This window comes from Schistocerca americana, chromosome 4, assembly GCF_021461395.2.
Source record: "Schistocerca americana isolate TAMUIC-IGC-003095 chromosome 4, iqSchAmer2.1, whole genome shotgun sequence".
NCBI lineage: Eukaryota > Metazoa > Arthropoda > Insecta > Orthoptera > Acrididae > Schistocerca > Schistocerca americana.
In genome coordinates this window covers 283,033,913-283,055,217 of record NC_060122.1, presented here as the reverse complement: position 1 = coordinate 283,055,217, position 21,305 = coordinate 283,033,913, and the positions used below count along the sequence as shown (strand labels likewise).

Below are 21,305 nucleotides of genomic sequence, written 5' to 3'. Positions count from 1 at the left end.
CTTTCATCAATTAAATTCAATATTTCTTCTGTTACCCAAGGATTTCTACTAGCCCTCGTCTTTTTACCTACTTGATCCTCTGCTGCCTTCACTACTTCATCCCTCAAAGCTACCCATTCTTCTTCTACTGTATTTATTTCCCCTATTCCTGTCAATTGCTCCCTTATGCTCTCCCTGAATCTCTGTACAACCTCTGGTTCTTTCAGTTTATCCAGGTCCCATCTCCTTAAATTCCCACCTTTTTGCAGTTTCTTCAGTTTTAATCTACAGGTCATAACCAATAGATTGTGGTCAGAGTCCACATCTGCCCCTGGAAATGTCTTACAATTTAAAACCTGGTTCCTAAATCTCTGTCTTACCATTATATAATCTATCTGATACCTTTTAGTATCTCCAGGGTTCTTCCATGTATACAACCTTCTTTCATGATTCTTAAACCAAGTGTTAGTTATGATTATGTTGTGCTCTGTGCAAAATTCTACCAGGCGGCTTCCTCTTTCATTTCTGTCCCCCAATCCATATTCACCTACTATGTTTCCTTCTCTCCCTTTTCCTACACTCGAATTCCAGTCACCCATGACTATTAAATTTTCGTCTCCCTTCACAATCTGAATAATTTCTTTTATTTCATCATACATTTCTTCAATTTCTTCGTCATCTGATATCTGAAATGAAAAAGTTTAGACTTTTTTTGCAGTCTTCTATTTCTACATTAGACAGAGTGGTAAGTGACTGAATAGGCAATTTTACCTGCTTCTTGGCATTACAATACGGATATAATTTTCCCAGATTCTCACAAAGACCTTTTGTTCATGTACGACACTGTAAGCTGTTACATGTGACATACACAGCTCACCATACAGACATGAAATTCTACTAAATCTGCCTGATGGCATTTCTGCCACCCCCTCCCCCCTCCCCCCCCAACCTTTCTTTCTTTCTTTAACTGAAATTGTATCAGTCCTCAGCATCTTTCAAATGTTGTAACTAAAGCAGGGTGTGCATTTCCCAGGTCCTTTGTATTTGAATTAGATGATGTCAATTCATTTCGTAAGTAGAATTCTAATGCCTACTTATCTGCAATGCAAATCATAAAAGCTGTTGTAGCTTTCAACGGATTTACTGACTTTAGCAGCCGACATGGTTATAACAATGCTGTGATCATTAACACCTTTCTCTTTACTGCTGCTGTCTATAATGTAAAGTCTATCTATAGCAATTAGACCTAAAATAAATCTGTATCATTTGGGATGTGGAAATAGTTAACTCAAGACAATTTTTTGACCAACATTAGGGATACTTCATGAGGGTGCATCGATTCAAACAAAGAATGAGTACAAATCCCAATCTACTGGGAGAACAAGAATCCCACTGACAAAATTTAAGAGGTTGTTTAGCGACACCTACTGAGTATTTTCGCACAAGGGAAACATGGTCTCCAAAAGCTTGTTACAGAGTTACCCCCTGATTATCTTTGTATCTGTAATGCACTGAAAATATTTGCACAACAGTGTAAATGTCAACAATGTGTGTCGTGTGTCTCATCATGGAAACAAACATGTTCCATTCACTTCATTTCGATACTCCATTTGATATTTATGTAAACTTCATTGCTATGGTCACCACAGCTGTGATACCAGTACATCAAATTCCTGGGATTCTTAAGCATGTAAGGCAGTCAGTAGTGGGTTTTTGTATGCTCTGGTGTGATTATGGTGGTCAACATTTTGTACAATATGTGTAAGGGAACAGCTCTGGATTTGGTACGCACTGTACTGTACGCTGACATAATGGATGATACACAGTGTGATAGAAGTGTTTCGTCTAAGGGTTGTCACATTACTCTGTGCTGTGTATTGTACATTTTGGTTATTGCATATTACAGGCTTCTTTATGGTTGTGAAGATGTTTTCTCAGAAACAAGGGTGACTGACAACATTATTCTGGAATGAGTCACCAGACCATAGGACCCTTATTGCAAAATACTTAGAAGGTATCCCTGAACAACTTCTGGAAGTTTGTTGGTGGAGTTCTGCACCAACCTGTATACTAGGGAAGTTAAAGTCTCCTCCAACTATTAGTGCATAATTAGGTACTTTCTAACTGTGGAAGTCAGACTTTCTTTGGTTGATTCTGCAACTAGCGCAGCAGAATCAGGTGACAAGTTAAAGCAACTTATGACTAATTTGAGTGCACCCCTGTTGGTTATTTATTTCTTGATAAATTTGCAGTCAGACTGAATTTTGTAGCGTATCAAACATAATGTTTTTGTTTATTGCAATGGATTCTCCCTCCCCCCCTTTTTTTGAAAAACTTTCTCATCCTTTGAATATATGTTCTATATCTCTTTAAATAATTCTTCAGGCTTCATTCACCTTGTTCAGAGTATAATTTGAGCACGACAACTATCTGTAGAGCAGTGAATTTTGGAATTTAGTTATGAATGCTTCAGCAGCTAACTGTACAGACTCTTGAGATTTTCAGTCTCTATTCTCTGTTTGCCATTTGATTTTACTCCATGTATATGTAGATTCATCATAAGACTTCAAATTTTTTGCCTATTGGAAAAAATAAAAAATTTTGCATCCTACACATATGCATGTACTGTGCTGCGAAGGAGCTGCTTCCACTGTGTACTCTATCCCCAACCTACCAACTGGAGTTCTACAGGTCTTTACTCTATTCCATGGATTCAGAAATCTGCAGCCATGTCCATTGACAAATTTCCAAACCAGAGAACCTCTATCACTTTTATGCAGGAGACTATAAGTGGTAAGTCCTGCTTGTCCTCTTGAAACAAGGCTAATAGTTGTCATTGCTCCTACGAACTACTTTTGCAACTGAGTGTGGCTTTAGAATCCAGGTGACAGGCACTGCAACTGCAATGTCGTGTTTCCAGTTTGCTTAGAGAAAGCACCTCCTGCATTTTTCACACCATCTATAATGAGCGTCAAAAAATGAAGTTATGGGAAGTGATATAATCTACTGAATTGTTTTTGCTTATTTGTAATTATTTGTGTTTTATTACATTAAATGTTGGGTAACTGTGAGCCATCCAAAGCAAATCCAGTGAAAGGATGCAGAAACTTTGATAATAAAGAATCCTTGAAACATTTGCGAATGTTATTACACTAAAATTTCTGCTCCTTCGATGTCATTTATGAATGAGTAAACATACCAAGTTATAGTGTCACTCTTGTATTGATTAATGTTATGTAAGATGATGTGTTGCGTGTTCATGTTTTATTTATGTATTGTAAACAACACTTGCCTCACCTTTATTTGTGTACCTTCTGTTTCAGATATTCGTTGGGCTATGGGCAGTGTTGGGACACAGCAGCTGATGTTATGATGTCAGAGCAAATGCAGCTTCAAGGAATACACTGGACGGAGTATTCCATGAACCCAAAATTAACAACAGTGAACGAGGGAATATCAAGTTTGGATGTACAATTAGGCACACTCTTATCTGAAGTTTCTGGATAAACATCTCATGATAGTATCTTATGAGACATCACATGTTCTGTAATCAAGAGTGGAAATAAAGTGATCACAAATGAAAAGCAATACATCACATGTGTTCTACAGGGTCAATTTATTCAAGTTAACCAGTTTTCAGCTCACAAGGTCATTAACAGACTTAAGCCAACTTAACTACCACCGTCAACAGTATGGTGGCAGTGCAACTTGAAATGTAAAAAGTTGAATAACAAATAAATATAAAGGGCATAAACCAGGAAAATCATTACCATTAAACTCAAGAAACAGTGTCTACGTAACTGATTACACTGAACGAACAAACCCATTAAAATAAAGTAAAATTAGTACTTGACAAGACAACTTCAAGAGATACTAAACATGGAAAGTATACAGAAACTGAGTAAAAGAAAGAATTAACAACTGTAATAACAGAATATATTAAGTATATAGGCAATCACAATAAAAATAAGAAGAAATGAATAAATACATGAAAATGGAGGAACAGGATGGTACAGACAGTGTTGGAAGTAGCAGAAAACAGTTGATAATATAAAATTTGGAATATAAAATTGTTGAGTTGTGTTTTTGGTCATTTAAGATTAAATCAGGACTGTGGGCTAGACGTTTGTTAATTTCCAGGGCTTCCAACAGGCTGAGTTTTCAGACTTTGTTTGCTAAGTGAAGCACATGTGACAGTGGCTGGTAGTTGCAGCTGTCATTCAGTACATGCTCAGCAAATGTGGAGTCTTAATTCTGCAATGTCCAGTCGTGTTCATGTTCAGCCACCATTGTTGCTGTGTCTCTGCCTAACTGACCAATATAAAACTTATCCTGATTATAATAAGTAATTTTTTTATGCCCCACTGTTGGCTGGTAATTGGGTCTTTGCTATCGAAAATACACTGGGCTGTGGTGTTCATCTCGTCTCATAGTAGAAAATCCTGTACTTGCAGGATTTCTGTGTTTTCGCTACAATCCGTGAAACCTGTCCTGGGCACATTATTGTACACCACTTCCTGCAGACAGTGGAAGAGACAGCAGAGGGAACATAGAGGAGGACCACAATTTTCAATTTTTGTTTCCTATGTATGGTGTGGTCAGTCATTACAGGACTGTTGCCACTGGTTGCGCCAATAAATTATACTGTGTCTAACTCTGCATTTAAATGTTCACATATGTAGGTGGTGTGTGTGTGTGTGTGTGTGTGTGTGTGTGTGTGTGTGTGTGTGTGTGGGCACGCACGCGCACGCACGCACACGAACGCGTGGGCAAAAACTACAAGAAACCTCAACACCTTTTGTCAACATATTAATAATCTGTTAACAAAGAAGACTGGCAAAAAATCCATAAACTTCCTAAATCTCACCACTGACATAATTAAACAAACACGATGTTTCAAAATTTAAAGAAAAACTACCACTACAGACAAAGTAACACCTTGTTCACAACACCCAGGAACGCACAAAGACGCAGCTTTCCACTCAATGGTAGACAATCTTGTATGTGTTCCCATGTCCAAAAATGTCAAAGCAGAGTTAGACACAATAAAATTTATTGCTTCAACCAGTGGCTACAAACCTGTCATGATTCACCACATCTTGCATACAAAACAAAATCTGAAAATTTTATCCCTCCTCTATGCTCTCTCTACTGCCTCTTCTACTGCCTGCAGTAAATGGTGTAAAATATCATACCAAAGACAGACATCACAGATTGTAGCAAAAACGCTGTAAACCTGCAACTATAGGATTTCCTACTCTGTGAAGAACACCACAGGCCAGTGTATGTTCAGTAGCAAAAATAGAACCCAATTACTAGCCAACAATGGGGTATAAAAATTGTTGTGTCCTAACTGTGATAAGTTTCACACTAGTCAATCAGGCAGAGATATAGCAACTAGACTGGCAGAACATGAATGCAGCTACAGTTTGCAGAATCATGACCCCACATTTGCTTGACATGTACTGAGTGAGGGTCACAACTACTAGTCAGTCTCATGTCTTCACTTAGCAAGCAAAGAATAAAAACTGAATCTACTAGAAGGCCTGGAAATAAAATCTAGTCCACAGTCTTGATTTAATCTTAAATGACAAACACAGCTTAATACTTCCCCTTTTCTAAAATTCACATAATTTGCTGTTTTCTATTACTTCTAACACTGTTCCTACCTATTCCTCCATGTACATGTATTTATTCATTTCTTTTTATTTTACTGTGACTGTTTATGTACTCGACAATCCTGTTGTTACAATTATTAATTCTTTCTTTCACCTCATTTCTGGATCAATTTCCGTGTGCTAATACCTCATGTAAGTCAAGTACTAAGTTTATTTTCACAGGTTTGTTTGTTTATTGTAAACTGTTACATAGGAACTGTTTTTCAAATTCAGTGTTAATGTTTTTCCTAGTTTGCTCCTTTTAGATTTATTTATTGTTCAACATTTTACTTTTTAAATTCCGTTACCACCACACTGTCAAAGATGTCATTTACTGTGTTTTTGTGCCTCAGTCTAGACGAGTTACATCTTTTCCAATATTTTTTATGAACATTGTAACTTCTTTGAAGACGATAGTCAGTCAAAGTATGATGATAGCCTTGTAAGCCAAAAACAAGTTAATCTGAATAACTTAATCCTGTAGAAAGTATACATTATTGTGCTTTTCATTTTCTTATAATGTTCTTCTACCAAGAAGTGGCAGAAGGATTAGTTAACATAATAAAGTAATTTTTCAACATGAACTTCAAGTCTACTGATTTATGTAGACTGGGTAAACAACTATTTTTGTGATGTACTGTGGTTCAACTACAGTAACGGGAGTACTGCACAACTGGTGTGGTCACAGTTCAATGCCAATTAACTAATACAAATTCGTGCAGCACTCCTGCAGCAGATATCTCAATCAACCAAGACGCCCAACAGCAGCAGTGAAAGCATACGTCAGTATAACTAGTGGGAAACTCACAAATAAAATGAAGCTGCACCTTGAAATGACATAAATACCAAAGAAAATTATAATAATGGCTAACTATTAATGTACTGATAGAAGTCCATGCAAAAATGCTGGTGATTATTGGACAGGGGGACAAGTACTGTTCATTTTTCAAATCAAACACATTGGGAAAAGCTTAGTGAGTGCCTATCAATCGGATGTGTTTCATCTACATCTACGTCTACGTACATACTCCGCAAGCCACTCTACACCACTTGGCGGAGGGTGCCCTGTACATAACTAACTATTTCTTTTCCTGAGCGAGGGGAAAAACGACTGTCTATACGCCTCAACACGAGCCCTAATTTCTCATATCTTACCTTTGTGCCCTCATGTGAAAAATTATGTTGGCTGCAGTAGAAGTGTTTTACAGTCAGCTTCAAATGCTGGTTCTCTACATTTTCTCAATAGTGTCCCTTGAAAAGAATGCTGCCATCGCTCCAGGGATTCCCATGTGAATTTCCGAAGCATTTCCACAACACTAGCATGTTGTTTGAATCTACCAGCCCACCTCTGAATTGCTTCAATGTCTTCCTTTAATCTGACCTGATGTGGATCCCAATCACTCATACAGTAATCAAAAATAGGTCACACTAGTGTCCCATATGCAGTCTCCTTTACAGATGAACCACACTTTCCCAAAATCCTTCCAATAAACGGAAGTCTACCATTTGCCTTCCCTACCACAGTCCACATATGCTTGTTTCATTTCATACAATTTTGCAATGTTTCGCACTAATATTTAAATGGTGTGACTGTGTCAAGCAGTACACTACTTACACTGTGTTTTAATGTTGTGGGTTTATTTTTCCTACTCATCCTTATTGACTTACATTTTTCTACTTTCAGATCTAGTTGCCATTCATCACACCAACTAGAAATTTTGTCTAAGTCATCATGTATCTTTCTACAGTCATTCAGCTTTGGCACCTTCTCGTACACCATAGGATCATCAATTTAAAAAAAAAAAAAAAAAATGACAGATTGCTGCCTACTCTGTTCGCCAGATTATTTCTGTATACAGAAAATAACAGTGGTCCTATCACACTTCCCTGGAGCATTCCCAACAATACTTGTTTCTAATGAACACTCACCATTGAGACAACGTACTGGGTTCTATTACGTAAGAAGTATTTGAGCCACTCGCATATCTGGGAACCTATTCCATATGCTTGTACCTTCATTAACAGTCTGCAATGGGTCACTGTGCAAATCTTTCCGGAAATCTTGAAACACGGAATCTGCCTGTTGCCTTTCATCCGCAGTCTGCAGTATATCACGTGAGAAAAGATAAAGCTGAGTTTCACATGAGTGATGCTTTCTAAAATCATGCTGATTCATGGACAGAAGCTTTTTGGTCTCAAGGAAATTTAATATATTTGAACTCAGAATACGTTCAAGAATTTTGTAGCAAACCGGTGTTAAGGACATGGATCTGTAATTCTGGGGGACTGTTCTTTCACCCTTCTTATATACAGCGGTCACCTGCACTTTTTTACAGTCACTTGGGACATCGTGCTGGGTGAGAGATTCACAATAAATGCAAGCAAAGAAAAGGGCCAATGCTGTAGAGCACTCTTTGTAAAAACAAATTTGGAATCCATCAGGACATGGCAACTTCTATTCGACAAGTCCTGTAATTCTTTTTTGTTTTCACTAAAGATCGCAATGTTAGTACTGATACTGTTTCACACTGATTTTAATCCCACTCTACATTCTTTCTTTTATTTCTATCACGGCTTCTTCAATGCATAGACTGAACAGAAGGGGTGAAAAATAACACCCCTGATTACATCTCTTTTAATCCAAGTACTTCATTCTTGGTCATCCAGCAATCTGTAGCCATGGATAATGAAGTCCAGCATCCAGTACTGGCGTCAGCACAGCACCCAACATGTGTGGTTAGTCCAGAAGTCTACCATCATGGCTCTGGTCCAGGGAAGAAGCTACTCTAAAACTCCAGGATCACATGCGTGGGACAGCCTACCATACCATGAACTGTTTCCCTTGTGGGTTTAAAGCAGAGGTTCCCAACAAAATTTTCCCGAGGACTCCCTCATCGAGCATGATTGGTACCTTGTCATATCAAGTACCTAAAAAAGCCAAATTAAGAGTGTTTTTATACATTTTCTATTTTTGGTACTTAGAAAAAACATTGACATATTCATTATTGAAAAAATATTGAGCATCCAAAACAAAAAATCTGTTATCATATGAAATATATTTAACATATTTTTTATTCTAATATCATCTTGCGTAGCCCTCTGGCATAGCTCGCGGACCCGCAGGGGTCCGCAGACCACCTGTTGGGAACCACTGGTTTAAGGTTTTATGTAGCATCTGGCTCGCTCCTTGTAGCTGAAGCTGACTCCGAACACTTCATGAGATCTGTCACCTGACGTAATGTCTGATGTATTTACCCCCCCCCCCCCCCTTCTTCTTCTTTTTAAAAAAGAATCTGGTTACCATAGTTGATTCTCTAGAAGTAGAGGTCCTGCTAAGTAGTGCCTCTGAAATCCCATGTGAAGCTGAGGAAAGGCTTGACTTCTTTGTGTGCTGCAGCTGTTATTGGGAGAATAGAAGATAACTTCTACTCATAAAAAGCACATACAGTACTTTCCTTTTACAAACATATATTTTTGGGTGTACAAACCATTAAAGCGACTTGTGAATTAGAGTAGAACAAAAGTTTTCGTACTATGCATGCCTTTAAGGCTCAACATGGCATTCCAGATTACAATATATTGCATTTGTCACAAAACCATCTTGTCTTTTTTAACTCTTGCAGAGTGTGGTTGCTCTTTGATGGTCAAGTCAGGATACTAAAATGTAAAAGGTCCCAGCCACAGCAAGTGAAGCCATTTGTTTGTCGTTGTACCTTGCCGTTTTCTCATATTCCATACCTGATGTTGACTGTCTGCACATACGAAAACAAACACCCGTGCACAGTATATATTCTGTGACTTACTCCCTATTTGATATTGTTCTGTCACGATCATCTTTCCTTGTACTGCACACAGAGTGTGAAATGTTGTTTGTCTAAATGGCATATAACACCTCAAATGGTGGGCCAGTTTCAGCATCCAGCACATTACCACAGCATCTGAAATTGTGGTCCACATAATAGGACAATGTGGGCAGTGGTCTGGGAGGAACTGAGCACCCCCCAAAGTGGACTGCGAATCAAACACCCACATTGCAGTCACTGTCATCTCCAGGTTGGGCTACTGATGAAGCACGTCTACCTCACCAGTGGGTGGCAAGCTGCTGCAACCTGATGTCACTGACTTCCACTCTGAGCTGATGCAGCATTCTCGGCAGCCTTGACTCTGCTGTTCCATTCAATGGATTCCTCTCTAGATTACGGAGCCACCAATCATTGCAAAAGACACAAAAATGACTTGTATTCTGAGTAATAAATAGAATAATTTTGAATATTGTTTTATTGTCCCTTGGTTTACACCCTGACAAAACAACTGGTGTTTCCAGCCCAGCAGTGGGCAACCCCTACAGTAGCAATTTCTTGAAACTGCTGCATGTGCATGAAACAACACTGTGTGTACATGAAACTAGAAAACTCTTATTTTACTGAGATACAGACATTTCTGCTCATTTGTCAAAGGCTGATACCAGTCAAAGGCCTTGTAAGTTTATCAAAGGACAATGTGTTGAGTACCTGAAAAATCTATACAGCTTACAAGTGAGTCCTTAAGTAGCATTATATATATTTGAGATCGAACTGAGAAACTATCTGGTAAAACACATTATTTAAATATTTCACTTGTGTTACTAACTAACATGTTCACTGATGTAAATGTACTGATATTAACATCAGTCTGGAGATGGTATATAAAAGCTTCTTTGGATTCCAATTGTGTCAATCTTCAGGGTGACAGAGATATATTTTCAGATGAGATACATGCTTTTTTCTTCAATTTTCTGCAAATTATAAACCCACAAAAATTTTATTTCTGTATCACGAGAATTTTTCAGGTTATTACTGCAGAAGATAAGGAAATATTGTGGAGCTGCTTAATATTTGTTTGCAAATAAAAACATGAAAAGTACGTTGTATGACTTGCCTGCAAATGTTTTCCTTTCCTTCTTCTTCTCCTCATCCTCTTCTTTTCTTTTTTTCTTGATCAATATTACTACACAGTCTTCAGTCAATAGTTAATTATACTTGAAATGGTTGAAATGGTATACAAGTATGAACAATTTTCAAAAATATGAAGTTACCAGGTGCAGTAACAGGAATATTAACAATATCATTTACATGATGAACTTACACTGGCTTCAAAATTTGCAAATCTACTTTGCTCTATGAAGCTCTGCTAAAAGATAATGGATGAAATAACTGAAAGAGATGAAATAACTGAAAGACATGAAATCCATTTGACCACAGCATAATAGCCAGCAACATTTTACTAATTTTGTTTGAGGTGTGTCAGTCTCTAGTGTTTGCTTACCAAGTGACAAGATAGTATCAGAACTTCTTCACAAGTTTGAGCTCCACTCGTCTAACATACAGGGACAAGGAGAAAATTTTTTGGCTTGGAAGCGAAATACTGCGTTTTTGGGTTAAAAATGCACTTGAGCTCCTTATTACAATTTGTTCTACTTTTTTTAGTGAGTAGATTCTGTACCTGAAGTGTGATTACATAGCATTTAGCTTTTGTGACCTGTTTTGCATGTCCTAATCATGGCCAGAAGGAAAAAGGCATTTGTTCCTCTTCCCAATTTCTGATTCTCATATTTATGTAAAACAAAGGGAAAAAAACCACTCACTCACAACTGACTGATGTGTGGTGCATAGAAACACACAACAGAAAATAATATTTGCACTAGCTTTCCACTTCTTGCTCTTTCTGTAGCAGAAGTACACATACATACACACACAACCACACTGGTGCCCGAACACATACATCCGCGGCCATGGTAAGATTGACTGTTGATTACTGATAGCAGGTGCCTGGACAGATGAAAGTGGAGAGGGGATAGGGAAGGATGCACGAGATGGGGGGAGAGGGTAATGGGATAGTGCAGGGTAGGTCTTCTGACAGATGATCCAGTCGCTGCACAACAAGGCAGAAGGAATTCAGAGGGTAGAGCATATAAGAGACAGGGAGATGGGAGAAGGAGGGGGGGAAGGAAAGGTGGGAGAGGAGAAGAAGAATGTGAAGATGAAGAAGGAGACAGGGAGGGAAGAGAGAAAGAGGGAGAGGGATGGAAAAGAGGAAAACAGAGGGAGGGAGAGGGGGGAGGTGAAAAGGGGGGACGGGGGGTGAAAGAAAGAGAGAGAGTGAGTGAGTGAGAGAGAGAGAGAGAGAGAGAGAGAGAGAGAGAGAGAGAGAGAGACGAATGTCCACATAATTTAGTCAAATGGTAATTCTTACAGGGAAGTTTTGTAGGAGTTTTTCTGACAAGCTTCCTATGTGTTTTCAAGGGTGCTGAATCCAATTTTCAAAATTTAGGCCTGGAGGTGGGTCAAACATGGAAAAAAAAAAAAAAAAAATTTGTCTGAACATCATTTCAGGTGCCACCACTAAAACCCAACTACTCATCTTGCAGTATGCTGTGATGTTCATTCAAACGGCAAAATGATCGCTTTCACCATTCCTACAACTAAAAGGTGTTCAAATAATTTATGCAAATGACAATCATTATGATTTAGTTTGCAGCTGGTAACAATACTAATAATTATCATAATATTATATCATTAATAAATGAATTATTAAAAAAATTCAAAGAAGTTTCATCCTCTTCATGCTTTGTGCACTAATGCCTCTGTCTTTACTTGATTCATCAGCAAAATGAGAACATATGTAGGTACGTTACAGCTAAGTAAGATAAAAGGTGACTAATTTCAGTTCATACCAGGTGATAGGTAAATAATTAGAGTTGAAACCAGTGTACAGTGTTTGTTACAATAACTTGGTCACGAGATTTCAAAATGCAAAATTATAACAAGAACAATCTGAAATATGGCTTACCATCGTGTGGTTTTTTGGGTGTTGTAGTCAACATTGTTGAAGACAACTTGAAATGATGTGGATGGATCGAATTCCAGTTCCTTTGGTATCATTGCAAACACCTCACAACATACTGATCCTTTGTCCTAAAGTAGACAGTACATGAAATAGTTTGTGAGAGCCAGTCACCTTATACACGAATGTGGAGAGGCCAATTTCCAATGGTGACAAGAAAGAGTTGAATCTCTCAACTGCCATTGTGCTGTGTGCTGTGACCATACTTTTGGTCTTTCATTTATTGAAGTTTTGTTGCTTCTCCTGCATCGCTAGTTGATTAATGAAATTTTGAACAGTATTAGGGAGGAGGATATCGATCTCTGCAAGGAACTGGTCTGGAGAGGGATATTTTGCTGTGTGATAAGAGTGCGATTGGTATCTTCACCATGTATACCTGCTTCTGTTTCAATACATACACACACTTCCTGTGGAAATAAACTTTTTGACTGATACACCTATCTGTAAGAATTGTCTCCTCAGTGCTTTTGAAACAAACAACAGTTGATATCGTCGCAGATGAGCCAGTCACTTTATTAATTCCATACTTCAACAGTTGAGTTTTCTCAATCTTGATGTTAGTAACCACAGATCTGCTCCGTTAACAGTTTAATGTAAAACTGACACTCCTCATTATTTTGACTGAGCTAGTTGAAAATTTGATGCATAGCACTATCAATTTCTGTGGCATATGGACCTCCCACCCCCCACCCACCCTAAAAAAAAAAAAACTTGCTTTGGATTCCCATGCAAGACCTTCATCTGTTAGATGTGATCCTGGGCATCTGCTGCAACAACAACAGGGACTGTTGCATTTCAACATATTACTGAGTATCGTAAATCATTGCTTTGTCTCTCAGCAAGGTTCAGAGCAGCCTATCGCAGCCGCAGCTAATCCATACAATACATTAGGTTACAATGATTGGCTGGGAGCTTGTTTTGTTGAGCCAGAAATTGTGGTGTAATAGCCAACCCACACAAAAAATTGTTGATTTTGAAATCAAAATCTGGTTGAACAGATCGAGTATCTTTTCCGCTGCAACCAGCCACAGCCCTCTTAGCCTCCAAAACAATTATAAGGGGCGTTCAAAAAGAAATGAGCCAGAGGCACAACAACAGAAACCAGTCCTGTATATTAGAAGTATTGACCCTGGCTGTTGAGACACTTGTCCCACTGTGACACAAGGCAGTGAATGGCTGTCTCATAAAATTGCCGGGGCTGCAATGATAATCAGTTCTGCACTTACAGCTGGACTTTATCATCCAGATGAGTGCAGGAAAGGTTATGCTGCCATTCTTCTTTGACCCAGATTGCCCCCTTCTAATTCGCTTCCTGCAGCACGGGACAACAGTGAATCCCCAGTGTTACTCGCAAACCTTGACCACCCTTCACCACGCGATCAAATCAAAACAACCCGGCAATCTCACCAGTGGGGTCATTCTGCTTCATGAGAATACAAGGTCTCATACGGCCAACACAGTTGTGGCATTCCCGCAGAAATTCAAATGGGAGTTTCTCAGCCCCCTTCATGCAGTCTGGACCTCTCTCCCTCTGATTATGCCATTTATGGTACCCTTAAAACGACTCTGAGGGGTAAATGATTCACCTCGGATTACAACGTCCAGCTGTACGTGAGGAACTGGTTAACATCGCAGCCCCAGGAATATTATGAGACAGCCATTCACCACCTTGTATCACAGTGGGACAAGTCTCTCAACAGCCAGGGTCAATACTTCTAACATACAGGTACTGGTTTCTGTAATTATGCCTCCGGCTCATTTCTTTTTGAATGCCAGTTATAGTTTTTCGTTAGTGTATTTTCTTTGACATGGTTCATGAACCTTAATGAAAATGTTGCTCTTCTAAGGGCAGCTATCATATTCTTCCCCTTCTTACTTGTTTCAAGAGCATTCTTCAAGCCCACTTTTGGTGTAAGTGATGACACTTTTCTCCGATCATACCGTACAACATAGCACGGAACATGTCCCACTTGAACTCATTATGTACGACATTTTATCCACTACTGACTGCAGATATGCTCTAAGCATCCATCCGAGGGCAAACTCAAACATCTGCCACTACAGGAGACCAACATATAGGACCAGCCTTCCCCCTGTCAGGAGGGGGAGGTGATTAGCATCTCACAAACTTCTTACACTTCCACCAAGACAAGTGTCAACCATCAACCACTCCAATAACATCATGATACTACTAGAGGATGGAATTCGACAATGGATGTGCAACAAACTACTGTAAGGGCATCAGGGGTACGTCCTGAGCTTAGAAATTGCACTAACAAACAATTCATGTACTATGGCTGGTCTGACAAAAAAAAAGTCACTCAGCAGTATTTTGTAGGAACTTTAATTGTCTTTATTTTCATGAATAGTCAACTTTGCTGAAAATTGCGTCATTTCAGAGTTACAAGCGAAAAATCAAAGAAGTTCATTTTCTTTTTTTTTTTTCCATTTGTAACCTGTTTCAGGCTGAAATTTTGGTGGGACTTCAAAAAATTGTGTTCAACACCCTCGAAGGCTTTTCAAAAAAAACTTCTACAAAACTTTCCGCTATTTGGCTTTTTTGAGCATCATTTGACTGGACTAATGGGGGTGGAAGGAGGAACAGTGGTGTGGTAAGGGGACAAGGCCATACATGATATGGACAAGGAAGAAGTGATGTGGACAGAAGAGAAGGGAAAGGGTAAGATGAGGCAGTGGAAAAGAGATTAGCGAAGGTTTAGGCCATCTGGCACATCATGTTGACCCCTCAAGGCATATCTAGTAAGAAAAGTTGTGTTCTACTCTAATTCACAAGTACCTCTAAAGATCTGTACACACACATTCAAGAAAATGTGTGTTTGTAAAAGGAAAGTAGTGGATGTGCTTTTCCATGATATGAGTATGTTATCTTCTTTTGTGCCAATAACAGCGGCAGAACATGAAGTCAAGCCTTTCCTCAACTATACATGGGATTTCAGAGGCACCTCTACTTCAAGAGAATCAACTATGGTTACCAGATTATTATTTTTTAAAAAAAGGGTAAAAGTAAATACATCTGACATTAGATCAGGTGACAGATCTCATGAAGGGTTCAGACTTAGATTCAACTACAAGGAGTGAGCCAGCAACAAGGGAAACAGTTCATGGTATGGTAGGCTGTCCCATGCATGTGATCCTGGAGTTTGAGAGTAGCTTCCTCCCTAGACCAGAGCCATGATTGTAGACCCCTGGACTAACCAAACATGTTAGCTGGTGTGCTGACACCAGTACTGGATGCTGGACTTCATTATCCATGGCTACATATTGCTCATTTTCCTCATAAGGCAGCAAGTGTAAGACCAACACTAGAGCAGTCTCACACAAAGACCAACACTAGAACAGTCTAACACACAACATGTCACCATACCACAACCAGAGAATCAAGTGTGAATGACATGAACACCATTCATCCTACTGATCGAGTGCTCTAGGCTAGTGGGTGTGGAGTACTTTATGAGGAGAGGCTCTACTCTACATCATTCATAATGACTGAATCAGTTCTGCTCTTCTTGAGTCATCAGAGGTCTTCAGTTCCGCTATGTTCACTTACTGAATTATTTACAGTGTATTTACTATTTAGTCAAACCCCAGCTAGGTGGTGTTGTGTACCACCTAATGTATCTTACACGATTTTATGAGGGCAGTTTGGTCCACACTCTTCTAATGATTTTCTGCTGAGCTCGCTCGCAGTTTCACTCAAGAGTGACGAGTTTGCTGTATTCCCAACAGAATGTTGGAGCTGAAGTGTTTACAGTTCCCAGCTGGCACTTGTTGATACTTCCACATGATTGAATAACAACATCTGCTCGCTCTTAGAAAATTTTACTCTCCCATTTCCTTAATATAAGGTCAAATGCAACCTGATCAATAGCGTAAGGTAATGGTAATGATTTTATTGACACAGTATACATATTCAAAAATAGTTGCCAAAACTGTTGGCACATTTATCCCATTGCCACACTAGCCAGTCGATTCAATCTCTGAAGAAGCTAGTAGGCTGCTGTCAGATCCAGGCCTGGACCCAGTCACACATTTTGTCATCCATTGTGAATCGATGTCTGCGAATAGCTTGTTTTAGAGGTCCAAACACATGAGAGTCACACAGTGAAAGGTCGGCACTATATGGTGGATGTTCCAGTGTTTTCCACCAAAACTGCAGCAATGTCGTCTCCACCGCATTGGGCTTGTGTGGGCAGGCATTATCACGCAGGAGGATAATGCCATTGGACAACATGCCTCGGTGTTTCGATTTGATGGCTTGTCTAAGGTTCTGTAAAGCGGCTTGATAACGCTGGCCATTGGTGGTGGTTCCCGTTCCGGGAACTTGACAAGCGCTGGTCCCTTGTAGTCAAAAAAGGAGGACATCATGACTTTACCAGAACTGGTGTGCACATTCTATGATTTCTTTGGAGGTGGTGAAGTCGCATATTTCCACTGCTTGCTCTGATGCTTGCTTTCTGGTTCAAAATGGTGACACCATGTTTCATCACCTGTGACAATAAGCAACAGAAAGCTACATTCCTTCTCATGATAACGTTGCAGATGACTGAAAGACAGCGCCATTTGAGTATAGCACTGTTCGACAGACAGTTGGTGGGGAACCCATTGCGCACGGATTTTTCGAAAGTTCAAGTGTTGATGCATTATGGTGTGGGCAGGGCCCACGCTAATACCCAATAACCAACGGATCTCATCCACGGTGATTCTGCAGTTGTCCAAGACTAAAGCATTCACTTCCGCAACCATTTCCAGTGTGACGACACGATGAGCCTGTCCAGGATGAGCATCGTCTTCCAGTGACTTGCGCCCCTCAAGGAATCATTTGCGCCATTCCACAACACTTGAACGACTCAGACTGTACTCACTATACATGGCCTTAATCCATCAATATATTTCACGGCCTCCAACTCCGTCCGCTGCCAAAAACTGAATCGCTGTTTGTTGTTCCTGCTCACTCGCCTGCATGTTCGGTAGTGGACAATAACTTGTGTGACCACCGACCACTTTCTCTTTGGTGTGAAACCACACTGGCACTACGCAACATCAAAAGTTTACATGCATCAGTCTCTCCACCAATAGATGGCGCCACCACAGCCACAGTTACGTGGTGCCACTGTAGTGTCTCAAGAATTTCAGTGTAAATTCTAGAAACACTCAGCCTTCAACCGACTCGAACACCCAATATTTTAGGTACAAGTGTGGGAGAGTGAGAACGTTTCTACCGATCCACATGTTTCTATGTGAAGGTTGTAAGAGGGGCGAGTCACTGATGACGACAAGTGTTTGCCGCCAGCGCCACAGAAGATGTGAGGAGAACTCAATGAATAATTATGTCGTATTCTTTGATGTGTTAGTGTCTGTGATGATTGTAAAAACGACTACTGAACAGTTGAATATAGAGTGCTACACACATTCATGTATTGGACTTGCTTGAGACTAGAGACTTTTGAAGTGCTTCATGTTTTGGCTATGAACAAAGCAAGACACATGTATGCTATTTCAATATGAGTAAATGAGTCTAACATTTAAGGAATAAGTTAGCTTGCAGAAGTTATTATCTGTGAAAGTTGAAAATATATAGTGATTGAACTGAAAAGTATTATACGAGTACCAAAATTATTTCAAGAATAGAGAAGTATTTTAATAAATTCCCTTAACCAGCTATAGTCTTTGGAAAAGAAGCTTGTGGGAGATCAACATAGCTGATTACCCTTGTCGCCCGAGAAACATTAGAACATGTTACATTTAAAGCAACGGCAGATGCACTGACCAGGTTTATTTGAATGAACCTTATAATATGTCACATAATATTACCTAACTGACAGCCTTACAATTTAAAATTGTCACTTTTGTACTTACTAAAAAAGCAAACACTGTATGTCATGCACTGGAGTAATCAATGCGAAATGATTAAAACTGTGTGTTGAACTGGCTTTCTAACCAAGATTTATGCCTTTTGCAAACTAAGCTCTAGCAAACCTTACCCTGACACAAAAGGTTTCAGTTTGACATTATTTCTCTGCTCCTTTCGCAGTGAAAGGAGAGTATTGTGTGAGATGTATTACTAAGTTGAGAAAGTGCTGGATGCAGTGAGTCACCGAAATCAACAGACAAGTAACAGCATCAGTGTGCCTGCATATCTCACCTGTTTTCTTTGGTCCTCTCCATACAATGCTATCATTGTCATTTTTTAAAAGGAATCCTATTGACATAACTGCCAGTTGCTTCTCTTTGTCGGCATACACAGGAACCCACCTGGAAAGTCAGACAAAATGATAATTTACTACAAAATAGTACATATTGAGATTTGGGAAGGGATAGAAATTAAATTCTTTTTTAACTCTGTGTTGGTCAGCAGCCCTACAGATGAATATCTACACAGAGATTCTTAAACTAATATAAAATGACTCAAGTTTCTGTTAAACTAATTTTGATTATAATTTAAAGTAGTACTAAAAAAAAACAATAATTCATAAATTTAAATTACTTCACTGTAATGTGGTTACATAAAACTTTGAATCTATTCTGCACACCAGAAACTTCTATTGGTTGGACCAGGGCAATATGATTCGTACAATTCACATTTAATCTAAAAAAGAATAAATGTCTGCTTTCACATTACAGTTAACTGCAAAAGTACATAAAACAGACCCCCCCCCCCCCCCCAATCCCCACTGTACAGCCCCCTTCCACCAAAAGCAATGTATATCTGACAGCTATCACAATAAGGGAAATACTGCGGTAATGACTCAAATGGCAAAGAACACAAGCATAACATAGGGCCATTCCATGTCAATTTAACCAGAAAAAAAGCATTTTTTTAACCTACCATCTAAGATTTAGATGAGATGTCCACTTACTTGTTTTTTCTATGGAGATAAGTAACCATTTCTAATTTTAACATTTTATCTCTGTGTGTTTTCATTTTATGCCTATTCAATGTTTGGAAACTTTATCATTTTAACGTTTCGATGATTCAAAATGACACTTGCCAACATTTTGAAAATATATTAACATTTTCTTATTTATCACCCAATCTGTATGAAATTTGAAACTTGTGTACTCTATAGTTTAAAGATTGGAAAAAGTGTCATACCTTTAGGCAATACTACCAATGCAAGAAAAATGTATACTTACATTTTTGTATTTTATATTACACACAAAAAAAAAAAAAAAAAAAAAAAAAAAAAAAAAAAAAAAAAAAAAAAAAAAAAGGTCGACAGTACACAGAATTTACCACAAAGGGAAAGTGATAATACACAATAATTTTGTCCAAAATAATTCTCAAAGCATGGGTTACTTTCTTCTTTTTCTTGTGCCTTTGTACCACATCTGTGCAGAGTCAGCACGATTATTAACAGATTTGACATGGTTAATTTAAGGGGTGGCCAGATGTCCCCTCTGTTGCCAACCCGTTACCCGTCAGGACAAAATATGTGTGTCCCAACTGTTTGTGTGTAGCTTAATTCCTGTGAAAGTGTGTGAATGTCTGCTAAATGTTTCCGAATCCTGTAACTGAGACGGGATTTGTTACCACTCCACTATTCACCTATTTCAACGTGGGAGACAGCCTAAAAATCACATCCAGGCTGGGCGGCACACTGACCCTCATCCTTCGATCTGGAGTCAGCACATCCCCATCCCGGAAGCAGTGCTTTAAAATTTACAGGTGTCTGGGTGAGTAAAGCATGGGCTGCCACTTGGAAAATAAAATTGACAGGGTTTTTGGTCCCCCCCCCCCCCCCCCCCTCCTCTCTCTCTCTCTCTCTCTCTCTCTCTCTCTCTCTCTCTCTCTCTCTAACAGATAACTGATTTTAATTTTTGATTTAAAAAAACCCCTTGACATTTCAAAGGTCCTGAACAATATACATTCGACAGAAGTGGAATTTTATTACATTTACACAAGAAACAGTCTCAACCCACAGTACTGAAAGACGCGTAATCTAATTCCATTTCTTCAATCAATGCTACAAACAATAAACATAAATTATTATAGTTTTACTTTTTTCTGACTTGAGTACATACACTCATCTGAAAATTACTAAGTTCTTCCAGTTAATGTTTCGTGAGGTTCAACAACAGCAAGTGCAGGTGGAATTGGAACAAGCAAATACCCTCCCATTTGGGCCAATGAAGTGACCTTGGAGGTCCTGAAGGCTGCATAAATTGTATGTTGATCCTTCTTGTATCCAAGTTTGCCAAACAAATAAAAAGCAACTTCTGTGTCCAGTAAGCCTTTAACATTCTACAAGGTCAGAATGTGTATGATTAACAGAAAGGAAATAAAACTTAACTTTGATGATTTGAATATTACAAATCTGAAACAAATCTGTTGTAAATAATATGTGATCTCCTAAGGGTCTTTGTTAATTTTCCTTTCATGTTTATCTTTTAACTATCCCTTCTTTGCCATTACACTCATTTTGTCCATGTCTAGCTACAGAGAATGACCAGTCAGTAATGATAATAATATTGTTCATTTGTAGACTTAGGTTTAGAAAAGTAATTTTATTTTGTATTGGCCTGTGCAGTCATCACTATTCTAGTGGACTTTGACATTCGAATATATTGATCTCATGAATTTTACCACAGTTACATGAACTCTGTTGATCATACTAACAGCACATTTTATTTCATTAAATGTTACACGACTAGCGACCCACCCCAGCTTTGCATGGGTAGCACTAATTATCTACCAGCTGACAACTTATCTGGCACAGCAATCAGAGAACAACACTTTCCAGTACCTAAATGATTCAAGCAGCACAT

General features: G+C 38.9%; 1 protein-coding gene across 1 annotated transcript in view; it reads right to left on the bottom strand.

Moving 5' to 3' along the window:
• LOC124613987 (cytosolic Fe-S cluster assembly factor NUBP2 homolog) overlaps positions 1 to 21,305 on the bottom strand; it is an 81,275-nt gene that overhangs the window by 28,503 nt on the left and 31,467 nt on the right. The window contains exon 3 of the mRNA XM_047142774.1: positions 18,682 to 18,791. Within this exon, the coding sequence (XP_046998730.1) occupies positions 18,682 to 18,791 (110 nt within the window). The remainder of the gene's footprint in view (positions 1 to 18,681; positions 18,792 to 21,305) is intronic.